This window comes from Echeneis naucrates, chromosome 13 (assembly GCF_900963305.1).
Source record: "Echeneis naucrates chromosome 13, fEcheNa1.1, whole genome shotgun sequence".
Classification (NCBI taxonomy): domain Eukaryota; kingdom Metazoa; phylum Chordata; class Actinopteri; order Carangiformes; family Echeneidae; genus Echeneis; species Echeneis naucrates.
Genome location: NC_042523.1, coordinates 12,013,727 through 12,037,389, shown reverse-complemented (window position 1 = coordinate 12,037,389; position 23,663 = coordinate 12,013,727). Strand labels below are relative to the sequence as shown.

General features: G+C 40.9%; 4 protein-coding genes across 7 annotated transcripts in view; all 4 read left to right on the top strand.

Moving 5' to 3' along the window:
* The window catches only part of ppm1lb (protein phosphatase, Mg2+/Mn2+ dependent, 1Lb), a 37,444-nt gene extending 35,120 nt beyond the window's left edge, over positions 1 to 2,324 (top strand). For all 3 annotated transcript variants that reach the window (XM_029517337.1, XM_029517336.1, XM_029517338.1), the window contains one exon: positions 48 to 2,324. In XM_029517337.1, the coding sequence (XP_029373197.1) occupies positions 48 to 388 (341 nt within the window). In that variant the 3' untranslated portion in view covers positions 389 to 2,324. The remainder of the gene's footprint in view (positions 1 to 47) is intronic.
* Positions 2,325 to 3,404: 1,080 nt separating this feature from the next.
* On the top strand, positions 3,405 to 4,434 carry LOC115053190 (ADP-ribosylation factor-like protein 14). Its single transcript, XM_029517758.1, has 2 exons — positions 3,405 to 3,766; positions 4,080 to 4,434. The coding sequence occupies exons 1-2, from the start codon at positions 3,452 to 3,454 to the stop codon at positions 4,386 to 4,388; spliced, it is 624 nt and encodes a 207-aa protein (XP_029373618.1). The 5' UTR covers positions 3,405 to 3,451; the 3' UTR covers positions 4,389 to 4,434.
* Positions 4,435 to 5,940: 1,506 nt separating this feature from the next.
* kpna4 (karyopherin alpha 4 (importin alpha 3)) lies at positions 5,941 to 17,277 on the top strand. The gene is made up of 17 exons (XM_029517755.1): positions 5,941 to 6,162; positions 7,834 to 7,878; positions 8,002 to 8,091; positions 10,033 to 10,062; positions 10,227 to 10,279; positions 11,171 to 11,266; positions 11,543 to 11,628; positions 12,184 to 12,270; positions 12,395 to 12,564; positions 13,341 to 13,385; positions 13,525 to 13,656; positions 14,053 to 14,181; positions 14,885 to 14,989; positions 15,112 to 15,183; positions 15,596 to 15,758; positions 15,869 to 15,963; positions 16,194 to 17,277. The coding sequence occupies exons 1-17, from the start codon at positions 6,094 to 6,096 to the stop codon at positions 16,287 to 16,289; spliced, it is 1,563 nt and encodes a 520-aa protein (XP_029373615.1). The 5' UTR covers positions 5,941 to 6,093; the 3' UTR covers positions 16,290 to 17,277.
* Positions 17,278 to 19,001: 1,724 nt separating this feature from the next.
* trim59 (tripartite motif containing 59) lies at positions 19,002 to 23,511 on the top strand. 2 transcript variants are annotated; one of them, XM_029517756.1, is made up of 5 exons: positions 19,002 to 19,114; positions 20,268 to 20,567; positions 20,710 to 20,931; positions 21,070 to 21,279; positions 21,838 to 23,511. In XM_029517756.1, the coding sequence occupies exons 2-5, from the start codon at positions 20,313 to 20,315 to the stop codon at positions 22,441 to 22,443; spliced, it is 1,293 nt and encodes a 430-aa protein (XP_029373616.1). In that variant the 5' UTR covers positions 19,002 to 19,114; positions 20,268 to 20,312; the 3' UTR covers positions 22,444 to 23,511. The 2 variants fall into 2 exon arrangements, with proteins under 2 accessions (XP_029373616.1, XP_029373617.1); XM_029517757.1 differs by having other exon boundaries at positions 19,107 to 19,242.
* Positions 23,512 to 23,663: the final 152 nt, after the last annotated feature.

Genomic DNA, 23,663 nt, shown 5'->3' with positions numbered 1-23,663 from the left:
TTGGGTTCTCATTTCCTAACCATTTTTTCCTCTGGCCTCCATCCCAGGCGGTTTCATCAGTTTCAATGGCTCGTGGCGTGTGCAGGGCATCTTGGCTATGTCTCGTTCTCTGGGTGATTATCCTCTGAAGAATCTCAACGTGGTCATCCCTGATCCCGATATCATGTCCTTCGACCTGAATAAGCTAGATCCAGAATTCATGATCCTGGCATCTGATGGCCTGTGGGACACCTTCAGCAATGAGGAGGCAGTTCGCTTCATCAGGGAACGACTGGACGAACCTCACTTTGGTGCCAAGAGCATTGTTCTGCAGTCCTTTTATCGTGGTTGTCCTGATAACATCACAGTCATGGTTGTCAAGTTTAAAGGAAAACCCAGCAAGCAATAGATCATCTACAACATGCAGTATGCATATAGTGTTTGAATATCAGTAGGAATAGGCTTAAGATGAGAGATGCTTGCAATTTTTTTTTTCTGAGCAAGAACCATTTCTATCAATGATATTTACAAAAGCATCAAACAGTGCCCCCTCCTTTAATTTTTCTGTTGTAAAAGAGACACTCTTCTTTCATTTAGGCCGTATCATTTAGACACCATAATGTGAGCTGAGTTGCTGGTATGAAAATAAACAGGTTTAGCTTTGTTCAGCTATGGGGTATGCCCATGAGTCTGCACGCTTGTGTGAGTGTGTGTGTGAGTGTGTGTGCGTGTGTGTGTGTGTGTGTGTGTGTGTGTGTGTGTGTGTGTTTGTCTTAGAGGAAAAACAGTGCAGATGTCTGTCCCTGTGTGATAAACCAAGTTATTGTGTAGACAATAATGGCAGATCAAAAGACCACACCTGACAGCATCATGTTCCACTTCCATATTATTTCACACATGTTGGCTTTCTCTCAATGTCTGTGTGACCACTAATCTTACTTTCCTAACTCTTGTTTTCATATTTTGTAATTCTACTGACATGTACCAAGTGACTTCACTGAATATTTTGTCCTTTAATATTTTTTTCTTTTCCTCAGTCAAACACGAAATTGGTGCAAATCATGAATTTATTCCCTTTATACATGAACAGCTAAGATGATAAATGCCTATGCCTGTTCAATTATCACCATTCATGTTGTACAGCAATAGACTTGGTGCCATTGTTATAACACACTTGCTGAACGTGCGTATTTTTGAAATGACAATGAATGAAGTGTGAATGAAGGCTGAAGTGAGTTTCCCTGTTTTCTAAGTTTAGTTTCTTGAATGTCATCGTCCGCTTAAAATATTGCTGTTAGTTTCTGTGCTGGTTAAGTTTCATGTCTGTTTTGATTATTGATAACTTTTTAAGACTTTAAAGCTGAGACTAGTTTTGGTCTGTTTCTCTACAGCCCCAATTTATCAGGATCCATGAAACTGGTAAGGTAGTAAGAGTTTGATAATATTCTTGCTTGTTAAAGCTTAATGAAGAGTCAATTTAAGTTTGTATAATCTTAAAGTTCCAGATTACATGGTGATATTGTTTGAATGTCACATTATGTTATTGTTCAAATGTGTGAGAAAGTAATGACACGGCTACAAATATAATTTATGTAAGAACTATTTGGAGTTAAAACTTGATTTTAAAAAATGATTTTATCCATGAATTTACAGCAATATGTTAGTCCTGATAAATTACATATTGACATGCTGGTCTGTTATCTGACTTTTCTGCTCTATCATGTACCACAATCCATGAGATATAAATATATGGAGAAGTTAGTGTTTAACTGTCTTGTATTAATTTCACGCTCATCAAGAGAAAGCTCTTTCGCCCTGATCGGTTACTATTTGATCTCAGTTTCTCTGAACTGCAACACAAAAATGTAACAAGCCTTTGAATGAAATGCGTTATTGTTGCCTTATTTTTTTAACAGTCCATTTCTTGTTATGAAGTCTGCTGCCAAAACTACTTCTTGGTTTGTAATGTAACGCAGTCAATCATACCTTGCACACTGCACGACCACAGTGTCACACCTTGTTAGTTCACTTGTAGAATAGCATTGTTAAAAGAATGTCTCTGAGAGACATGAAATTGTTAGATGAATGTACATATTGTCCTTATGTTAGTATCACCCCTCCACTGTTTAGACAGCAGTGAAGAAAGCGATGCGTCTGCTCTTGGATTGTTTAACTTCAGAGATGTATACCAGATAAAACTGTCTGTGCTATTTCATTTCACATTCTTCCTTAATGACATATGTTACAGAATGTTTTTGTGCCATTTGTACTTGTTTTTGTTGGTTTTAATAAATAAGAAGATTATTAAAAAATGTAAATCTAAAAGATAACATTAAAATTATGAATGATCATATCATTTTCTGTGTGTGTGAGTAAGTGTGTGTGTGTGTGTGTGTGTGTGCACGTTTTTTTTTTTATCCGTAAATAGTAATTTAAACAGACAAAAAAAAAAAAAAGAATAAAAGTGCCACACATTTACCACAAACAAAAAAACAACCAGACGTCCATGCATTACCTTGGTGATTTAACATTGTCATCTATGTGCTATATGTATTTTCACTTTGGCTGAATCCAAATCAAAACAAAAGCGTTCTTTCTGAGAGCTCGTCCTATCCGGGTTTGTCTGACTTGTACGAAGAGGAAAAATTCAGCGAAGTCCTCTTGACCTGACAAGCTCGATTTTAGTCAAACGCTGCCACCTGCTGGGTGACTGGAAGTGCTATGTGTACTACTGGAGGACTGGGCAACGAACTCAGTTTATTTTCGCTGCTGATAGCTACGTGATTCGTTGCCAGTCTGTGTTTAGCTATATCTTACTGGTTAATGCAATTGTTCTAGCCAAGTCCAAATCTCATGTCACAGCTAGAACAGCTTGCGATGCATTGAGATATTTTAACCAACAGACAAGCCACCAGTCCAGTCAAGCAGCCCAATGTAAGTTTAGGACTGTATACAGAATGAACTGGTGTAAAGAAATGAAGAAAGAGAAATAAAATATGATACCCAGGTGTATAATATAAAACAAATGTTACATTTCCACTGTATTGATTACTACAATTTAGTATTTTACGGGACACAGAAACTCACAGAGATCCAGCCCACTTAATACAAATCAAAATATGGGACCTCCAGTCAGAAACAGTCCTCCAAACATGGACTTCCTGGCTGCTGGTGCGTATGATGATCTGGGGCAGGTGTGATGTGACTAAGGGCCCGTGGTAACCAGAGAACTGCATATCCCCCCACTTAGTTGCACCGTCACTTCAGATATAAATAGTTTTACTGAAAGTTACGCAGGGGGGACTCAAGGAATCACACCATGACAAAGGGGAGGGACCACTGGGCCTCCGTATAAAGTATACTAATACTCTAGGCACCCTCCAGAGGAAAACAGACAGGCTAAGCCCGCAGCCTAGTTCACACAACAAAGACAAGGAAGAGGAAATTCTTTTTGAATTTGTGATTTGAAGACATGGGGATATTTGGATCCAAGTGTCAGAAACAAGCACAGGTCCTGATGCTAGGTCTGGATGGATCAGGGAAGACAACTCTCCTTTACAAACTAATCTACAATGAGAGCGTCGTGACCGTGCCAACTGTGGGCTTCAATGTGGAGACCATGGAGACAGACAGGAGCAGCCCGAGCCTGACGGTGTGGGACGTGGGAGGCCAGAAGAAAATGAGGGCCCACTGGAAGCATCACTTTTCTGATACAGCTGGACTGATATTTGTGGTGGACAGCTGGGATAAGACACGGCTGCAAGAGGCAAGCAAGGAACTTCATCGGGTAATCAAATCAAAGAATATCTAAATATTTTTAGGAATAACACTTGCTTGCTGTTGACACTTTGACTGAAGCATTAATATCTATGTGAAGATTTCACAACTTCTGACGTCTAATCTTTGCATATAAAATTATATATCATTATTGTACATTTGTATTGTTTATAAATGCAACATACAGGAAGGGTAAAAATAAAATCCCCACCTGATTAAATGTGTTGCAAACACATTAACTACATACAATAGATGGATGGTCTAATTACATTTTGCCCTGTAGTAATAAAATTTTTCTTCACTTTGTTTTATTTACCTACCAGGTCCTGAGATATGAGAACCTCAGAGGAGTTCCTCTTGTGGTCCTTGCCAACAAGCAAGACCTTCAAGGAGCAATTAGTCCAGAAGCACTTTGCCAGAAACTGGACTTGAAGAGAGTGTGTGAGGGCAGAGCCTGGTTCATCCAACCCTGTTCAGCCACCACCAGCATGGGACTTGAAGAAGGTTTCAGGAGGATAGTCTATCTAATGAAGACCCCACTGAAACAGACCCAAGAGGACATTAAAATTAAAATGAGGTCAAAGGGCATCAGTATCACAGCTCTAAAACAGGCCTTACTCTGCAGCAGATGATGACTGATGAAAATCTTTTTTGAAGTTTCACTCACGTGTTGGAGCCTTTCATCGCTGCCTCTGTAAGATGCTGCCAAATGGCCCCACTGTGGAATCTGCAAGATCAAATGAGAGGAGGCGGTAATAAGAAGGATGACATTAACATGGTGATTACTCTCAATCTCTAGAAGATAAAACTTTAACTGGATCATGGTGAAGAGAAAATGTCTTTGAAGATAACCCACAGGGATTACACACAATACAACTTCATTGATTGATTCTGACCATTGTCCAGTGACCAGTGTCCATGCTCAATCTTTACAAACATTTTCTTCTGAATCAGACATATGATCCTGAGGAGAGGAATAGTGTACATGTGAAGTACAGTGTACAAATAGGGCATGTAAACTAAATAAGATCAAATGATATGTGTTTATTTCTATGCTGAGTTTGTTTTAGTATTGTTTTTTTCTTTTTTGCACTAAAATAAGGTTGCTCAAAAAAAAAAACTAAGAGCCAAGTAGTAAAGATTCTTTTAGACTTTGGGTGATAAAATTAATAGTACAATAGTTGTGGTATTTCATAAAAAAAATCCATCATACATAAATTGGGCCAACGTACAAAATAAGGCCCTGTTTTCAAGTCTCTCTTAAAAAAATGCACATGAAGAGTTAGTGATTCAAGTGTAATATATATTGTTCTGGGCGAACAATATATATATTATATATTGTCTGATAAAGGGGGTGTCATTCAAAAATTCTTCGGATTAATCTTTTCAGCACAATATAATCTCTTTGTTACTTGAACATTGTAAAATAATAAAGTCCTCCATATCCCCATCCTTATACTACTGATGATGAAATTACTAAAAATCTACAGTGAAGCAATTCAAAACAATTTTAAGAGATTAGTGTAATATACAGGTACATGTATAATAGTAACAGTAGCATGAAATAGAAATGCTTAAGTAAAGTGAGTGATGTCAATTTTGTGACTACAGTGAGTGCAGGACTTGCCTTATTTTTATTAGTGTATAAAGCAACTTTTATCTGCGCGTTTTTTTTTTGTTTTTTTTTTTTTTACACAAATAAACTGCACCAAGAAAAGAGTTACTGGATGAACTGTTAATCATGATGAAGCCCTTTTCCTCTCTTCCCCACAGACTTCTCCAGGTAGCTGGCTGATTGAAATATTATATGTGTGAACAACTCTTTGGACCGATATTTATTTCTAATCTTACTGAACCAACGCAACAATAGAAAGCAAACCGGAAGTCTTTTTGTCCACGTTAATGAACAAACCCAGAGAGGTCGAATTTACTCCAGGACTGCAAGACTGTGGCAGCTTCAGCTTGGTGTCCCCGATACACTGACATCTCGGGTCGGGCGCCCAAAATATTAAGAACACCTCTCATTACAGTGCTGCGAGTCCGAGCGGCAGATGACAAATCCAGAGCGAAGTTAAAGCCGCTCGATGGAGACGATCGTTGGCGCGCCCTGCGGATGGATGTGAGACCAATGAGAGCGCAGGGGATTTCCCCACCCTTCCTCCACGCCACAGCGAGGCTGCCCTCCACCACCGGCATTCCCAGTATGCACCGCGGGCAGAGCAGTGAAAAATACTCCGCTAGCGAAAGGCTCAGAAAGGGGAACTAGAAAAAAAAGGGGGTAGCTCAGCAGCTGAACACACCAGTTAAACTCTATTTACCGCAACCACAACTGCTAACATGGCTGACAGCGAGAAACTGGACAACCAGCGGCTGAAGAATTTCAAGAATAAGGGCCGTGATTTGGAGGTAAATGTTTTTTCCCCCACTCACGGTGGCGGCGATGATGTCCTCTTTTCGCCGCCGCCGCCGCTCTCTCCTCGGCCAGCTTCGCCTCCTGGCTTCCCTGTGACGTCGTTACTAATTTCTACCGTCGGGAACTTTGAGCCCGGAGCCTCGGCCGGGCCTTCGCCGGCCGCACGGTTTAACTGAACGGCCTTTCGCGGGGCGGACTCCCCGGCGGGTTTCATCGATGTTCACCGCCTCGAAGGACCGCGCTGGCTGTAAGACATGTCAGAAAAGCTGGCCGGACTTCCTCGCCTCCGCTGGATGTGCGTTGCTAGCCAGCTGCTAGCCGGGCCCGCGGGGAACATGCTAACTTGACTGAAGCGTTTCATCCACCGGGTCGATGTAGCTGGGCGTGTTAGCTCTGCAAAAATATTTGATATATACTCAACAATACATAAAGCAACGTTTTGGACTCTCTTGTGGGGATATTTGCTTGATTGATCCACGGTATCATGGCGCTATTTTGATACTGCAGTTAGCTAAACTGCGTGCTAGCATGCTAACGGTAAGCTCAGAGGTGCTTGTGGCTGCAGCACCACCCCTCCCCCGTCTTATCACCAAAAACAATGGCGGAATCCAGTCAGTCTCTTTGCAGGGCAGTTACCTGGGTCTTTTCCATCGTGGCGTAATTTAATTTTTTTCCCAATAATTTTTGCTTTAGCAGCGGTTACACGTGCTCAGAAATCAAGGTTATCGCAACCAGATAGTTAACGCGATCACATGACTGGCCGATCAACAATACGCGCCGGATCCATAAGTTAGCAGTAAATTCAGAGTTGTGCTTAATTAACATCAGCAGACTGGGTTGTTGTTGTTTTCATGCAGGCTCACTCAAGATGCATATGAGCAGGATATACTCACACATCCCGTTTGACAAGTAGCTTGTATGAACACACGCAAGCGGTGCAGAAAATATTTGATATGCGCTCATAACAGTATCGTGCTCTCCGTCAATTATAAAATACTGTCGACTTTCAATCGACAGTCAATTGAATATTTCCACTAACATTTCCACCTAAATAATCTAGTTTAATATAACGCACCTGCAACAAATGCTTCCATTACAAAGGGCACGATGCCCAGTCACCGTAGAGTTGGTTCAACTAGATGGTCAAAGGATGGAGTTAGAGCCTTTTGTACTGAGTTGTGTATATTACAATTTGTCCAGTTCATGTGTCCGGTGCGGAATATATTAGACATATTAGAAAACATATTAGAAAAACTCTAACTCTAATAACTCTAACCACTAGACAGTAGGAACTAAGCTCGGTATCTATAGAAACTACAAACTAGAACCAATACCACTTTGTAACCTTTATCTAGATGAGTATAATTAAACATTTCCAACTGAGTGTATTACATTAACATTTTTTGAAAGTGAGATTTTAAAATTGGTATCTATACAAAAGATTTGTAGTCTTCCTTGAGCACATATGGTTTTGCAGTATCATGAGTCACTGTTGACTTAATACACCAGGTATTATCTAACTGCTGATAAGCAGTGGCCACAAAAACTGGGTTTTGATATTAAGACTGTACCCAGCTTAAATGTTGAAGCTGATGTTAACCCTCTTGGGCAATGGTGGGGTGAGGGTAAAGTTCGACTATGCTTATATGTCTTCTCTCCCTCAGACTATGAGAAGACAGAGGACTGAAGTAGTTGTGGAACTCAGAAAGGTAATCACAACTGTGTTACATGCTTGTATGCACTTGATGTATGTCAAAGAAAGTACTGAAAGATCCTGACCCTTTATTCTGAATTTCTGCATGAAATTATGTTTTCTGTTCCCTGCACCACAGAACAAAAGAGATGAACACCTTCTGAAGAGGAGAAACGTGCCCCATGAAGACTTCTGTGAGGACTCTGATGTTGACGGAGATTTCAGATCAGTACGGTTGTTTCTCTTTAATAACACGTCTGTTGCCACCAGTTATTTGGTGTTTAGGCCCCGTTTTCCAAGGACAGAGTAGGGTACAGCTCCTCCAAGGTACTGCTCGAGTTGTAAGATTGGCATCTTGGGTTTGCTCTCACTGTCCAACCATGGGGTTTTTCATATTAGGTTCATCTCACTGGTTAAACACTTGAGATTTAGCTTGTGCTGAAGTTTTCTCCATGTGATGCTGCCTCTGTAGTGTCCAATGCTCAGTACCAGTTAGGTGGGTATGAGTGTGAACGAACATGCAGTTTGTCTTCCTGTGTATTGGTTTGGGACAATGCAGCAAGTAAATTTTGCTGTTCTGTTTCCATTTAGATTTGTAACCACTGTTTATTATTAATGCTTGACAAGGTGTCTCTCTTAGAATATTGTCTTGTCTGCTTGGGTATTGCCCTTCAAAGCAAGTGTGGTTCTGGTGACATGTCTGATATATACAGACATGATACTCACACAGTTTGAGTCACACATTCATCAGGAAAAAGAAGTGGGGTGGGTTGCATTTTTGGATAGTTGCGGTGTATTTGTTTTGCGGGGGTCCTGGATATTTCAGTTGTGCTCCTGGGTACATCAGAGGCTTGAAGCTCAAAAGTAATTATTGTCATCTTTTAACCTAGGTAGTGTTGTCACATATCATTGCTTCATGTTTTAGAGCAATAATGCCACAAACGCGATCAGTCAATAATCACATCATCTTTTAAGAACTGAGTTTGGTGGCATTGTTGGATTGAAATGGCCTCTCAGCTGTTCAGAAATTCAATCACAGTAACTGCTTTGTGGTGGTGAGAGGGTTTCCTTGAAATGGGCTGCTTAGCAATATATCAACAATGACATGTTGCTCTGAGTCACTGCAAGACATTTGAGGGGCTTTTGTGGGAAAGTGTGCAGGGCAATCTAGTTTAAATACTTTACAAAACCAATTGGTACTGTGAGACTGTTTTCAGCCAGCCTAAAATAACACATTGATTGTGTTGCCTTGAGGACGTTAGTGTTTTCATTGTTTTGCCCACTTTGCGGTTAGCGCTTTCAAAATGAATAATTTGGGCCTCTGAGCTTGTTAGATTATAAATGCCCTTTCTGATACATCAGGTATTTTCTACATCTGCACTCTCTCGTTTTAATTTGTTCATTTTCTGTTTTGAATTTTGGTCACTACTGTTTCTAATTTCCCAAGTTTACGGTTATCTCTCTAATCTTCCCTCCGCAAACATGGAGTGTAAATAGACAACATAAATCTGCTTCAAGTATACACGTAATTGCAATCAAGGTTATGTTTATATGGTTCCCCCCCCGGTGTAGCCGTGCCACATCACACAGTACAGTAGCTGTGGCCAACTTTGTTTAATGGGGCTGAAAACAGCCAATTGTTGATTAGAAATTATACTCAGTGTTTCTAAGCGAGAGAGCCTACACTGGGCTCTGAACTCTTTTTTTGAGGACACCAGGTGAGGTTGCAAGTTGTACATTTATTATGTCGAATGACATCATGCACCTCCAGCCCGCTGGCTGTATAAATACACCACCACATTGGTTCAAATGAGAATGCAAGTCCCTAATTTGTCCTGATGGCTTTTCTCAATCCTCAGCCACCCCTAATGTTTCTATTCCTGTTTCATCCACCTCACGTACAAGAAAAGAACACATTTAGGAAATTTTTTTTTAATGTAAATCCAAAAGTGAACAGATGTCTGTTCGATCTCCTTTTATTCTTGCCAAAGTTCAAAGGGTTAAAATGATTTTTATTTAGCGGGTACATTGTTGACTTTTTGGTCACATGGCTAATTTAAAATGTAGAAGTTACTGATCTTGTACCTCTTCACATTGCATAATGTATATATTACAAATGTGCGGCAAAGAAAGATTATAGACTAATAGCGTTTCTTTTGCTTCTTTTCAGCAAAACACCTCCCTTGAAGCAATAGTACAAGTGAGTTGATTTTTATTATGTAGTGATTATTATGCATAACCATTAACTCGTACTACACCAAGTGTGTTATGACTATTTTAATGCCATACAAATATGAAGCTGGATAATATTTGTGTGCTTGTTTACATGTTATACGTATGACGTTTGCTTATGTGCTGTTGTAGAATGCCACCAGTGATAACCAGGGTGTCCAGCTGAGTGCTGTTCAGGCAGCTAGGTGGGTCCTTGCTCCCTCACACTTATCTGCTCTACTGATGTTGGTCTCTGCATAACCTTTCACTCATTGATCTCTTATCTTGTCAAATTGTTGAAAAAAGGAGAGCAGCTTCAAAAACTGAGTGTAACATTTGAGGTGGAGAGAATTTTAAAGAGTTCAATGATTTATTTATTTATCTCTACTTATTTATGACAAAACAAAAGCAACCTATTACTTTAAAAACAGGTATATACATTTGAATTTGTTTATATGTAATAATAAAATAAATGTTTAAATATTGTTACATATCAATATCAAGAAAGTTAAACTTGCCACTCAAACATAACTCAGTATGAGTAAACTCTTGTAGCTGTATTGTATGAAAGTTTTGTCTCATGGCAGACAGTCATAGTTTGAATGTATCAAGATTGACATTTGGTTCGCACGTGTATTTGTTCACCTGTGATTATGCACCAATACTCTCAGCAGAGGTTCCTTGAATAAAATGTATGGTTCTTTTGCAAAATACAGCGTCAGTGTTGCAAATCAAGAGGCTGAGAGCTTTGCCAGCCTTGTTGGACAGCAGGGATTTATAGAAGGTCAGACCCTTGTGATTAATTGACCCTGCACCTCAGCTTTTCAGCCCTAAAGAGGTTGGGTTAGGTGCTGCTTGAGGTAGTGGTGAATCATGTTAAAGGACTTTTATGTTTACCCTACGGTTTCATCTTGACACACTGTAAAGATGCCATTAGGCTGTGCCCGTAGGTGCTGGGTCATAAGTAGAGTGATTTGAGTATAGAAAGACTTCCCATTCTTTAGCTGGTTTTGTGTAGTTGCCTCTTGATTGTGATGTGTCTGGTAAGCTGTGTGAGTTCATGAGTAATGGTCTTGTCTTTCCTCTTGTTTTTGTAGGAAGTTGTTATCCAGTGACCGTAACCCTCCCATAGATGACCTGATAAAGTCGGGGATCCTTCCTATACTGGTCCACTGCCTGGACAGAGATGACAAGTAAGCAAGCTGTTTGTCCACATGGAACAGTGACTTATCCTGTATCATGTGCAATAATTTTAGTTCAAGTTAGCCCCTTCCTCTAATCATGTTGAGTTGTTATAACCTTCAAAGTTATGTAAATGCGACATTTGGCTTTAGCTCAGCCTGCATTGAATGGAGTTGCACTTATGTAAATGTGTCCTAGTTTCACTTTTTAGGAATGGTATAACATAAAAAACACACACACACTTTTACCATATCATCTGTCATCTCTCCTGTCCCATATTGCTACAGCCCATCTCTCCAGTTTGAGGCAGCCTGGGCTTTAACTAACATAGCATCTGGAACCTCAGAGCAGACCCAGGCTGTGGTCCAATCCAGTAAGTACCATTGTATCAGAACACAGCTTTTTATTGTTTTTATTCCCTGATTTTATTTGTCAGTTTTTTATGTATCTCTCCTATCGCTGCAATGTGTCCTGTAAAATTTAAATGCTCTGAGATTTTATGTTGGTGTGTGCAGTTTAGTTGGGAAATAGTAACAATCAGTATATTGTTGTTGTATCATTGTCTCGCAGCTTGTTATAAATTGTCAAATTCGCAACCATAAATTGTACTTTGATGACTTACTAAAATAGTTGAAACGACAAGCAATTGAAAAACAACTGTTTACCCCCAGTCTTCTTATATTTAGCATGCCATGGCATTTTGCTTCACAGATGCCACCATGAAGGATTCAAATGTTTTTCTAGGGTATATTTTCAAATTGCAGAAGTTGTATAGGTTTTTATATGAAATTGAGATAGTTGATTATTTTACCTCTATCTTGTGTTTCTCACAAAAATTGTCTTTCAGATAATGCGATTCACACTAACAGCCTGTGAGATCATGAAGTATCTCTTTAAATGGTCAGCACTTATCTGTTTCCTTGTGTAGGTGCTGTGCCACTGTTCCTGAGACTGCTTCACTCTCCTCACCAGAACGTGTGTGAACAGGCCGTCTGGGCCCTCGGCAACATTATTGGTGCGTTGTGGTTGTTGAACAAGGGTTTTTTTTTTTTTTTTTTTTTTTTTTTTTTTTTTTTTGGACAAATACAATCAAACCCACAATGACATGTTCCTTCTGTGCTTGTATGTGGTCTCTCCAGGTGATGGCCCTCAGTGCAGAGACTATGTGATCAGCATGGGTGTGGTGAAACCCCTGCTCTCTTTCATCAGTCCCTCCATCCCTATCACCTTCCTTCGCAATGTCACCTGGGTCATGGTCAACCTGTGCCGCCATAAGGACCCTCCACCACCCATGGAGACAATCCAGGAGGTGATTACATTACGCTTATGGAGAAAATGAATCATCAATGTCTGAAGTTTATGGGTGTTATTAAATTGGAGAGTGTGTTAGTGTTACTGGGCTGGAAGACGGTGAAGAATCACATAACTTGTTAACTACAGTTAAAACCTTATATTTTTCCTTCAGTGAGAGTCAAATCACTTGAACTGCTTCAGTTAGTTGAGATTAATTTGTTATTGAGTTCCAAGTGACTTTGCATCAAAGAAACTGCTCTGTCAGTTACATGTAAACTTAAATATTGCTTATTAATTTTATTATTGGAAACTTAATTCAAACTCAATTTGTTGAACTGTATATATTTGTTTGTAGACACACATTTTGCATCCCAAATGTTATTTAAACGTCTTCTCTGTTTTAGAAAAACCTTGAAGTGAATCTATCTACTGCTATTGTAACCAGTATTGATGGGTAAATGTTCTTGAATCTAAAGGCGATTACAGAAACTGCCCTAAGAAATATTTTTTCGGGGGCTGTGGCGAAAGCCTCATGCCTCTCCTGAAATCCAAGAGAAAGGTGTGTATGAAATGAAAGGAAAGAAGGAGGATTCAAGCTTCACTAATGGTCTGCATTGGAAAAATTAGGGTACATTTATTGCATTGCTTTATGGTATTATAGAATCTGTCACTGCAGCCATCATAGCTATGAGCAAACCTTTATAGACTCATGCACTCCACTTGGGTTTTTTTTTTTTTTTTTTTAAACTGTTATTTTCTCTGTGCCAAATGACTTCATAATTCTTTTCTCAGATACTGCCAGCTCTCTGTGTGCTGATCCACCATACTGATGTCAGTGTAAGTATATAAAATTCAAGCTGCCCGTGGTGCCTTGGCCATGTGCTGTATTTCTAGACAAAAGTGTCTGCTACATCATCACTGTCTAATAAAGGCTGTGAAGCAGCAGAATGTATTTATTTTTGTTTGTCTTCTTTAGATCTTGGTAGACACAGTGTGGGCCCTTTCCTACCTGACAGACGCTGGGAATGAACAGATTCAGATGGTAATTGACTCTGGCATTGTCCCTCACCTGGTTCCTCTGCTCAGTCACCAAGAGGTCAAAGTTCAGGTATGAAGAGAATATTGTTGGTTATTTAAGTACTTCAGATTTGAGAACTATATATTCTCTATAAATCTTTACATTACAGAATAATTGACCAGCAACATGTAGTAATTTTAACTTGTACATTAACCATTTGTTGTAAAAATTAATCAAATTGCAACCACTGCCATCACACTGGCAATATGATTTATACTTATTTTTTTTATTCAGTTTTTGTGTATTGTGCAGCTCATATATTCATGTTGTATGACAACATTCTTCTTCTTAAAGCATCGAGCATTTATAGATCAAATGATATTCAAATCTGTTTTTTTTTTTTTTTTTTTTGAGTATATTGACAGTCCTGTATGAATGAATAAGTTTTATTATCTAAACATTTTCACACTTCCACTCCACATTCAGACTGCAGCCCTTAGGGCTGTTGGGAATATAGTGACTGGCACAGACGAACAGACCCAGGTTGTGCTCAACTGTGATGCCCTCAGTCATTTCCCTGCCCTGCTCACTCACCCAAAGGAGAAAATCAACAAGGTAATTCACTCTGTAGTTCCTCCCGTCGAACACACACTCACTCATCCTTGATTTTAAATTGTCACACCAGTTGTCTGGAAGTGATGAAATCAGAGACTCGGTGCAAGTGTGAATGTTGTGTGAGCGATAATAGATGGGACAGTTAGCTAAGTAGGACTTAATGATATGGAGAGTTGTGAAGATGAAGACAATGAAGAGGATCTCAGCAGTTTTACTAGTTGTACTTATTGAAACCATTGGGGGGTGGGGGTTGGGGTACCGGTGTGCATGTGATTTGAATGTGTCATATTGTGGGTTGGTGGCCAAAGGGTGCTAAGACCATGTGTCCCTGCTGATATTGGAGTGCATCTGAGTCTGGTCACACAAAACGAGGCCCCTTTTCTGACCTGGACAATGATTAGAGCCTCAAAATTGCCCTGCCACAACCCACAGCACTCTGTCTCGACCAGAGGTCAAACTCCCTGAGCAAACCTCTGGATTCTGATCCAAAATGGACACAAAAGCCATGTGTGACAAATGTTTTCAACCTTTTATCAAGAGGAACGGGCAGTTATTTCATTCTGTATGATAATGTAACATTTTAAATCTGGAGTTTTGGTTAAAATAAAATTTGTGTACAGTTTAAATAATGTTTTGATTAACAAAACAAGAAAAACTGCTCCTCATCTTGACAGAAAAACATCTTGTATTTTCTCTCCTGTAGGAGGCAGTGTGGTTCCTGTCCAACATCACAGCAGGCAATCAGCAGCAGGTGCAGGCTGTCATTGATGCCAAACTAGTCCCCATGATCATTCATCTGCTTGATAAGGTTTGTGTCCAACCCCACTTTCTGCATTGTGATGTTGTGTTTACGTGTTTAAATGGACAATGCCGACTCTTTATAGAGGGAAGCAAACATAAAATTGCTTACTTAAATGCTCTTATTTTTAGGGTGACTTTGGGACTCAGAAGGAAGCTGCCTGGGCCATCAGCAACCTGACAATAAGTGGAAGGAAAGATCAGGTAGAGCCTTTTTTTTTTTTTTAATAGAATAATCTCTCTTTTTTCTATCTTGTGTGCACTTTAACCCCTATTTTTTACACACCTGTTGTTGTTGTTGTTGTTGTAAAGCGGTGGCGGGGTTTCTCATTCGTGAACAAGTGACAGACTTTTATACTGGGACATCAAACTACATTTGTATCATAACCTTTAGTTTGATTTAAAATAATTGCTGTGTTGAGGTTGATGTTCTTAATTTCCAAGCAACCATTGGCCACAAACAGCCCTATTTATTATTGACTGAAGTTGTTGAATCCAAACAAGAAAGTGACATCAACCAAAACTACATATTTGAGGTTTTGCTTGTCTATGTATGTATGTATGTATGTAACGTTATTGATACACAGTATTAATTGCCATATTTACTGTCCTGTAGGTGGCCCACCTCATTGAAAAGCAGGTGATCCCCCCATTCTGCAACCTGCTGACTGTGAAGGATGCTCAAGTCGTACAGGTTGTCCTCGATGGCCTTAGCAATATCCTTAAGATGGCCGATGATGAAGCTGAAACTATTGCTAACCTTATTGAAGAATGCGGAGGTGAGATCCACTTTGTATCAAGATTTTGTTTTTACCCATGAAAATCCTCTTTTAAAGTGTTTTATGTGATTGTTGATCAAATGCACTACAAATTGGTCTTTGTCCCATAGGTTTGGAAAAGGTGGAGCAACTGCAGAATCATGAAAATGAAGATATCTACAAATTGGCTTACGAAATTATTGATCAGTTCTTCTCATCCGATGATGTAAGTTATCACTTTCAATAGTATCACTAAGCACAATCAATACAGCTTTTCATATTGTGGCTCCCCAGAGAAGTTTTCTGCCACTAACTGGTATTTTTACCTGCTTAATTCAAAAGTTGCCAACGTGAGGCTCTGGGATCTTGCTGCTCTTTGAACTTCAAACGGTGTTTCATCCGATGTCATTGAACCTGTTTAATTGTTCATGCTGTGTTGTATTGTCTGTCATTCAGATTGATGAGGACACCAGCCTAGTCCCAGAGGCCATCCAGGGCGGAACTTACGGCTTTAACTCAGCCAACGTGCCAGCTGAGGGATTCCAGTTCTAGACGGCATCTGTGGTATTCTGGAGTTTTGTTCACGATGCAGCACTCTGTTCAACATAAAAAAATTAGGAGAGAAAGAGCGAGAGAGAGCGAGAGTGTGAGAAATTTGATCCATTGTGCTTGGCTCGTGGGATCCATGGCTGCATCTTATCTGAGAGAAAAATGTGTGGATTTCATTTGGCATTCCAGGGGAACCAGCCCAAATGAAGTTTGAGATGGCGAGTGGGTGCGAGTGAGAATGAGTGGCTACATGTTGCAAACAAGCAAAACATCTACATCGAATGCGTTGAGAGACATGCTGACATAACTTCTGTGTTATTGGAGCTGTCGTCTTCAGAAAACTACTTCAAACGACAACACAAAACTCGATGTCTGCCTGGGGAGATCCAAGGACATCCAAAAAATAAGAAATCAAGAGATCTTGAAATATTACGAGAAATATACAACAAAATGCAGAAACAAATAACTATAATTATGAACTGAGATGAACCACAAACCAACACAATTCTGCGGTCCTCCGACTAGAGAGGGCGCCACCCTCAATGTGCCCCTCCCCCAATCGGCCACGCTATCAGACATGTGTGTGAATGGACCCATTGTGTATGAATGTCTGGACTCAGTGCTGAGGAGCCAGGTTCATCTCCTCCAACAAGACGCCCTGATGGGGCACCATCCTCTCCCCCTGGTGGGTGGGGCCAGGAGTCCAGCTGCGCATGTCGCATGTGCGAGAGAATGGACGGATGAGTTGTGTGTGCTTGGCTGCGTGCGTGACTGGGAGTATGCAAGGCTGGGTGAAAACGCATGCAGAGATGGGAAAAAGATACAAATGCAACATCTGAAGAGAAACAAAATTGAGAAACGCAACAATGAGGTTATCAAAGGTTTCAGGAAAGAAATTCTGCCTTTGAAAGAGGCTGATCCTCTAGATCCCTAAAAGGAAGAACTTTGGATATGGAAAAAAAAATCATTGTCATCATAAGGAGTTTTTTTTTTGTTTGTTTGTTGTTTTTTTTTTTTTTTTTTTTTTTTGGGTTCTGAATTATTAAGTTAGTATTAATTGACACTGGACAATGCTATTGGCAGGTGTGGAGCAGCAGTGCATTGTATTAAGATGCATTTGGTGGCTTTTGGGCTTTTCTTTTTGCCTCCAGTGTGTTTCTTTTTATATTTTTTTTTATTTTAAGCTTTTAGTTTATTGCTTCTATAAAAGTGATTGACGATGATCATATTCCACCCTCAGATCCCTAACCTACACACCAGACATGGGCTTGATGCTGTGAAATTCTTACACCATCACTATAATCAACCAAATGACCTGTTCCCCTTGTGACACTTAATTATTTGTGCTTCAACTTACAGCAAAATCACTGCTTTGCAGTATTGTTGCCATAGCTTTGACTTATCACTAGGGGAGAAGAGAACAATGGCCATTTCACGTAGGATTGTGAATCATAACCTTTGCATGTACTAAACTATAGCACAGTTATTTTTAGGGTATTTTAGTTTCCTTAGGCTGTGGATACAGTGTAATTTTCATTTTAAGTAAAACTGTGCTTAAATGTTACATGTTTTCCCTTTCCCTCCCCCTCACTAGTGTCCAATTTGCTGAATAATCTGTATGGTTTTGCACATGTACTGCAAAGTGAGGCCTGAAGTCTTTCTGAGGGTGACTTGGTCGGTTTCATAGGTTTTGACTGGCCAACAACCTTTACAATATGCATCACTCAACCACAATCTTTGTTGTATTTCTAGGGTAATCCAATGATACTTTTTAGTGATACTTGAGAAAATAATGACTTTATTTCAGGAGCAGCAGTAATGAATCTGCTAATGTATCTCAGCTAGACTAAGAGGAGATTTAACCTCCCTTTTCTCAAGGTGGGAGGGGAACTGGGGAGTTGTCCTAAGTGGGTTCTCCTGAATAATAAATAAACCCATGAACAAGTTTGCTGTACCTTTAGTACCCTCAAATCTTTAGCCCCACACTCCTCTTTCCTCTTATACCAGCTTAGGTGTACAAGCTTACCCTTTTCCATTTTTTGTGTTAACTTCAAACACTGTAGTAAATGATTCACATTGTGCTCATAAACCTTCTGTTGAACATAGGGTTGTTTTTTTTTTTTGTTTGTTTTTTGTTTTTTGTTTTTTTTTTTTTTTTTGTTTTGTTTTTTGGCAGCATTCCTTGTTAGCAAACATGTGGTTTCAAATCTAAAACTTCAAACGGAAGAGAAAGAAGTGGATTGCCCAAAAACCTTTTTGGGGAGATAGGCTACAGGATAGGTTGTGTTCGAGAAAATAAATAGTGAAACCAAACTCGAGAGACTGAGTGTGTGTGTGGTCTGTTGTGAAGAAGTGCTGTGGAGATGCTTAAGCGTTGTTGTTCTGTTTGTTTGTCTCCTTGAAAAATGTGTAAACATCCAAACACTTCGGCTTCTGTAGGCGGAGCTTTTCATTCAAACCGAGAGAAGCGGAACCTGATTGGCCAGGCGTGCCGTTAACTCGCATGCGCACTACGTGTCCTAAAAAATGATGCATTCGCTGCAGCTGTCAGAAATGGCGAAGGGCGGGGAAAGGTACGTGATGTATGTGAGCGCACTTCTCTTTAAGAGGCGAAGAGAATAGTAGCTTCACTTAAACCATCATTGGGGAAAAATGAATTAAGTTCACGTTTCCTCTTTTTCTACACAACTCGAGTGTGCTCCAAAATGATACGCCCTCCTCCCGCTCCAATAAGGGGTAGGAATTCACTGAGCGCTCTTGAAGGTACCACAAGAAGGAACAGGAAGTGAAAGCTCTGTTTTGGAGAGACGCTTTGCTCCGAGCAGACGGTGAGTTTTCTCCACGCTTTCTCGCCTACATCCTTTTTTTTCTGGTACAGTTTTGCCAGCAACACTGAAAACGGACAATGATCAAAGACTCGGTAACGCTGAACAGGTTTCCGAGAAGCTGTGTGGGGGTGCGTTGTTTTAAATAAAAGAAAGCCATTCATAATTTTGCTGGTTAAAGTGAAGCAAAGCTTATTTTATATGAAGTCCTCAAAGAGAGTTTATCTGGAAGAAACAATGAAGTTAAAAAAAAGATAAACATAATAAAAATGTTATATTGGGTGAGGTTAATATTGGAGGAGACCTGTCTGTCGAAATATCTGACGAAGTAGGAAAACCATTACACATGTGGATGGATGTGAATAAACGTGGGCTGGTTGATGGAGATCAGCTCACCTGTTACCTGTTTAAATCGGGGCGCCAGTTCGGGTCCGTCCACAGCTGCTCAGCCTGTATCCGACAGCTGGGTGTGTGTCCGGGGAGGCCTCCTATTGTCACTGCCTGTAACAAGAGTAGACAAAACACACACAAACCCCACAACAGATCCGGTAACAGGAGATGCTCTGTGTTTTTAGCTCTTTAGTTGTTTTTCAGTTCAAGGTCTGCAGACTGATCAGACTTACTGTCATGTAATCTTGTTTTTCCGATCCAATACAAACTGTGTGTCTGTGTGCATGTTGTTTTCAGTAGTTTTTTGGGGGGGAGGGCTCACATAGATGTGCTAATTAAATTCATTCTGCACTGAGGTCTACATCAGCAGGGGGAAAAAAACACTTCAGTTTAATGTGCACCTGTACATCACTATAACAGACACATGCGAGAACAAAAATGGGACACTATAAACTTTGATGCAGGAATAATATTAAATATTAATAATAATAATACTAGTGCACTGACAGTTGCTGGAGATTAGTTGTAAAAATGCCCCACACGAGTGACTGATGTGATTCATCTTCTGCATTTTGTCTCGAGAATGTCAGAAAACAGTGAGATACTTTAGTTTAAATCCAATAAAAAGTCCAAACAAAGATTTGTTACTTGGAAGCAGGTTTTTTTTTTTTTTTTTTTTTAAGATATATATTCTTCAGTTTATTGAACGTTTCTGTTTTGATGACAAATATGACGCAGCTTCTCACCCACCCTACTGTCCCACCAGATCTCCCTAAACCCCCAGTACTGAACTTGGCCCCTTGTGTCCGCTATGGAAAACCTTGAGGAGGACCTGACGTGCTCTGTGTGCTACTCTTTGTTCTCTGACCCGCGGGTCCTGCCGTGCTCACACACCTTCTGTAAGGCCTGCCTGGACAACTTGCTTCAGGTGTCTACCAACTATTCCATCTGGCGGCCGCTCCGCATGCCACTGAAATGCCCCAACTGTCGCAACGTAATGGAGCTGCCCCCAACGGGCATAGGTGCTCTGCCCACCAACGTATCTCTGCGGGCCATCATCGAGAAAGTAGGAGAGAATCATTTTGCTCGGCTGAAACCTTTGCCCTCTGACTACCTGACAGTCTCAAATCGTCTTGCTGGCTGTTGCTGTGTTGCCTCAGGTTGTGCTCATCTGTCTCGTATGTCTCTTCACTCATGTGCTTTCCCAGTACCAGAGGGACAATGAGCCACGACCCCCCTCCTGTCCGGAGCACAGCAGGCAGCCTCTGAACATGTACTGCATCCAGGATCGGCAGCTGATCTGTGGCCTGTGTCTGACTGTTGGGCAGCATCAGGGCCATCCCATAGATGACCTGCAGGCAGCTTTTATCAGAGAGAAACAGACCCCGTCCCGACTGCTGGCCAGACTGTCTGATCAGAGATGGGCTCAGGTGGGATGTCCTCTCTATGGAGGGTTTCTGTCATTGTTTAACTGAATGTATTGGCATAAAAGCATTTTCCTCGAAAAAAAAAAAAAAAAAAAATCCTGCTTTTATACCGACTGTCCTCTTGCTTTGTGTGTCTGTCAGGTGTGTGAGCTCGGGGAGCAGCTGGAGCAGGAAAAGGCCCGCTGTGAGAGTCTGGTGAGGCAGGACCGACAGGAAGTCAATCAGTTTTTTCAGAGCCTGGAGGCGATACTGGCCAGGAAGCGACAGGCCTATCTGGAGGTGCTGGACAGAGCCGGTGCAGATGTGTCCCGGGCCTACGACCCGCTCATCCACAGAGTGAAGGAGCTGCAGGTCTGTTTCACACCCCATCTACAGGATTCAAAGCAAACAAGGTTTTGATAATATCGATTGACTATAAATTATTTAGCAACTGTGAGATTTATTTATTTTTTTTTTAATCCCCCAGTCAACATCCATTTTTTTAATAAATAGAATAAAGCAGGTCCTCTTGGCTGCCTTCATGCGCTACATTTCATCACTTGGGTTTTTCTGGTGGTTTACCTGCTCCGTCTTTGGCTCCGCATGTCATTTCCACTGCTAGTTAGACTCTTTGTTTATGTTTCGGGTCAGTTGCAGAGTGGAGCCGGTCTGTGAAAAGTATTTTGAGTTCATAGCTGTGAAGTGTCCTCATTATGATTGGACCTATAAACCAATCAGACTGCTTGATTTGAGCTACCCATATTATAAAAGCGTGTCATGTATCATAAAAAGTGTACAGCCAACTTTCAAATTTTTATTCTTTAAATATTTCATTATATAACATGACCAGCATTTAAAGAGCAAACCATATAGTTGCAGAATTATCTGACTGATGAATGGACTAATAAGTGGATCCCTGCTTCTCTGCAGGAGGAGCAGCTGGACCTGGTGTCGTTGGGTTCCTCAGTAGAGGAGGAGGACTCGCCGCTGGTTTTCCTGGAGAAGGTGCATTTGTTGAGAGAGCGGGTGGAGGAGTTCCTGAAAAGCCCGTTGCCCTCTGTGATCAACCTGTCGGTCAGCCCGCGGGCTGCAGAGTTCCTCCAGCAGCGCTGGCCGGCCGTTACCATCAGGAGCCTGGAGGAAGCGCCTGTTCCTAAGGTGAGCTGCTGCACCCGATGCGGTGGAGTGGAGGCAGGTTCTGAGGGTGAGGCTGGAGGAGGCCAGTCCCACAACTGTGTGCAGGACTTTTGGTGTGAGACGTTTTCTGTGATGCTGCTGGGGCTGCTGCTGCTGCTGGGGGTGCTGTGGGTGAACCCAGTGGGAGGAGCCTCACTCGGCTTCTCTGTGCTCTCTCAGTTGAGTCAGTTTGTCCACAGCCTGAGCAGTGAACTCCTCACCTCTGTCAGGGACACGGCGGGGACGGCGTACACACTGATGGATGGCTTTGTGGAGAGATGGAGCATCCAGCTCTCCTCAGTGGGACAAAAGGCTTTCCAGCAGCTGACTGCCCTGTTTCAAACTCTGACTTCCCTCTGAGAGACGTTTAACACTTCGACGTTGCTGCAATAAAGGAAAATCCACTGCAAATCTCTTCCCTAAAAGCTGCCACTTCACAGCCAAAACCGTGGACATCTGATTTTGCGATCAGCTTCAGTGAGTCAGATGAAAACGGTCGGGATTAGAGCAAATGGACACACGACACCGCAGGCCTCATTTATTTTAGTCAACTCAGCACTTCTTGAATTGTTACAGTAAACACGTTTTAATGTTGATCATTCACGAAAACCAAACCGAGCAGAAATAACCTCACCACAAAATGACCTTTTATAAAAGTACATCAATTATTGATGTGATCATGTGACGACGGATCCTTCTCTCTGGTCTCACTTCAGACCTTTTTATATACTGCACTGTGTGACTTTTCAGTGATGGTCATACCGCTGAAGTAATGAGCATTTTTCAAACACTAACAGAAACATTAGATGACTGTTTAGACAAAGTGCCTACAAACTGAAGTCAACTTTTCCCATCATGCAGTGGGACAGAAGCTTTCCTGTTCAGAGCTTAGAACTGCAGCAGCTAATTGTGTATGTTTCCAGTGACAGAAGGTGGATGTGAAATTTAGAGCCTCCACAGATCATGTTGCAGTGATGCTCTGAGCAGCTTCACTGTTTCTAGATGCCTTTATTTTAAAACAATGTACCAATAAATTTGTTCAAATGTTCCAGAGAGTTGAGCTCAGCTCAGACATTTGAAATTCAACAGTGTGCTGAAAAACATGTTAGTTTTTATTGAAATGTCAGCAGTTGAGGGGGATAACCTTGAATCAATGGTTAATGTGTCAAAAGCTTGTAAATGCCATCAAACGGATTAGGATGTGAATCCATATGTACAAACTTCAGTCCGATGATGTGGGAACATAATGTGTTGTCAGAGCACTGAGGAACAAGGTAAGATGATGGAGGAGCAGCAGTCTCCAGACTTGAAGCTCAGGGTGCTGGTTTGGAATAAACTCAACAAAATTTGGTTTCCATTGCAAAAAGAACCACTAATGTGTTCAGCTGCTGCATAAGTAAAAAGAAACCCATTAAATTTAGTTCAGGAGACGATTCCATTCTTCCCTGACTGCCAAATGTGTATTTTTAGAATCAGTGAATTATATAGATTTAACCATTAGAGGTGCTTTGGACCAGCAGGGGTATATTTTTTATAAGGGCATAATGTTTTCTGGAAGTGAGTAGTTAAGAGTGCATTAA

Coding starts and splice junctions, on each gene's coding strand:
- LOC115053190 (XM_029517758.1), top strand. CDS start 3,452: ATGGGGATATTTGGATCCAAGTGTCAGAAACAAGCACAGGTCCTGATG. Junction 3,767..4,079: donor CAAGCAAGGAACTTCATCGG/GTAATCAAATCA, acceptor TTTACCTACCAG/GTCCTGAGATATGAGAACCT.
- trim59 (XM_029517756.1), top strand. CDS start 20,313: ATGGAAAACCTTGAGGAGGACCTGACGTGCTCTGTGTGCTACTCTTTG. Junction 20,568..20,709: donor TGCGGGCCATCATCGAGAAA/GTAGGAGAGAAT, acceptor GTGCTTTCCCAG/TACCAGAGGGACAATGAGCC. Junction 21,280..21,837: donor ACAGAGTGAAGGAGCTGCAG/GTCTGTTTCACA, acceptor GCTTCTCTGCAG/GAGGAGCAGCTGGACCTGGT.
- kpna4 (XM_029517755.1), top strand. CDS start 6,094: ATGGCTGACAGCGAGAAACTGGACAACCAGCGGCTGAAGAATTTCAAG. Junction 10,063..10,226: donor CCCTTGAAGCAATAGTACAA/GTGAGTTGATTT, acceptor GTGCTGTTGTAG/AATGCCACCAGTGATAACCA. Junction 11,629..12,183: donor CCAGGCTGTGGTCCAATCCA/GTAAGTACCATT, acceptor TTCCTTGTGTAG/GTGCTGTGCCACTGTTCCTG.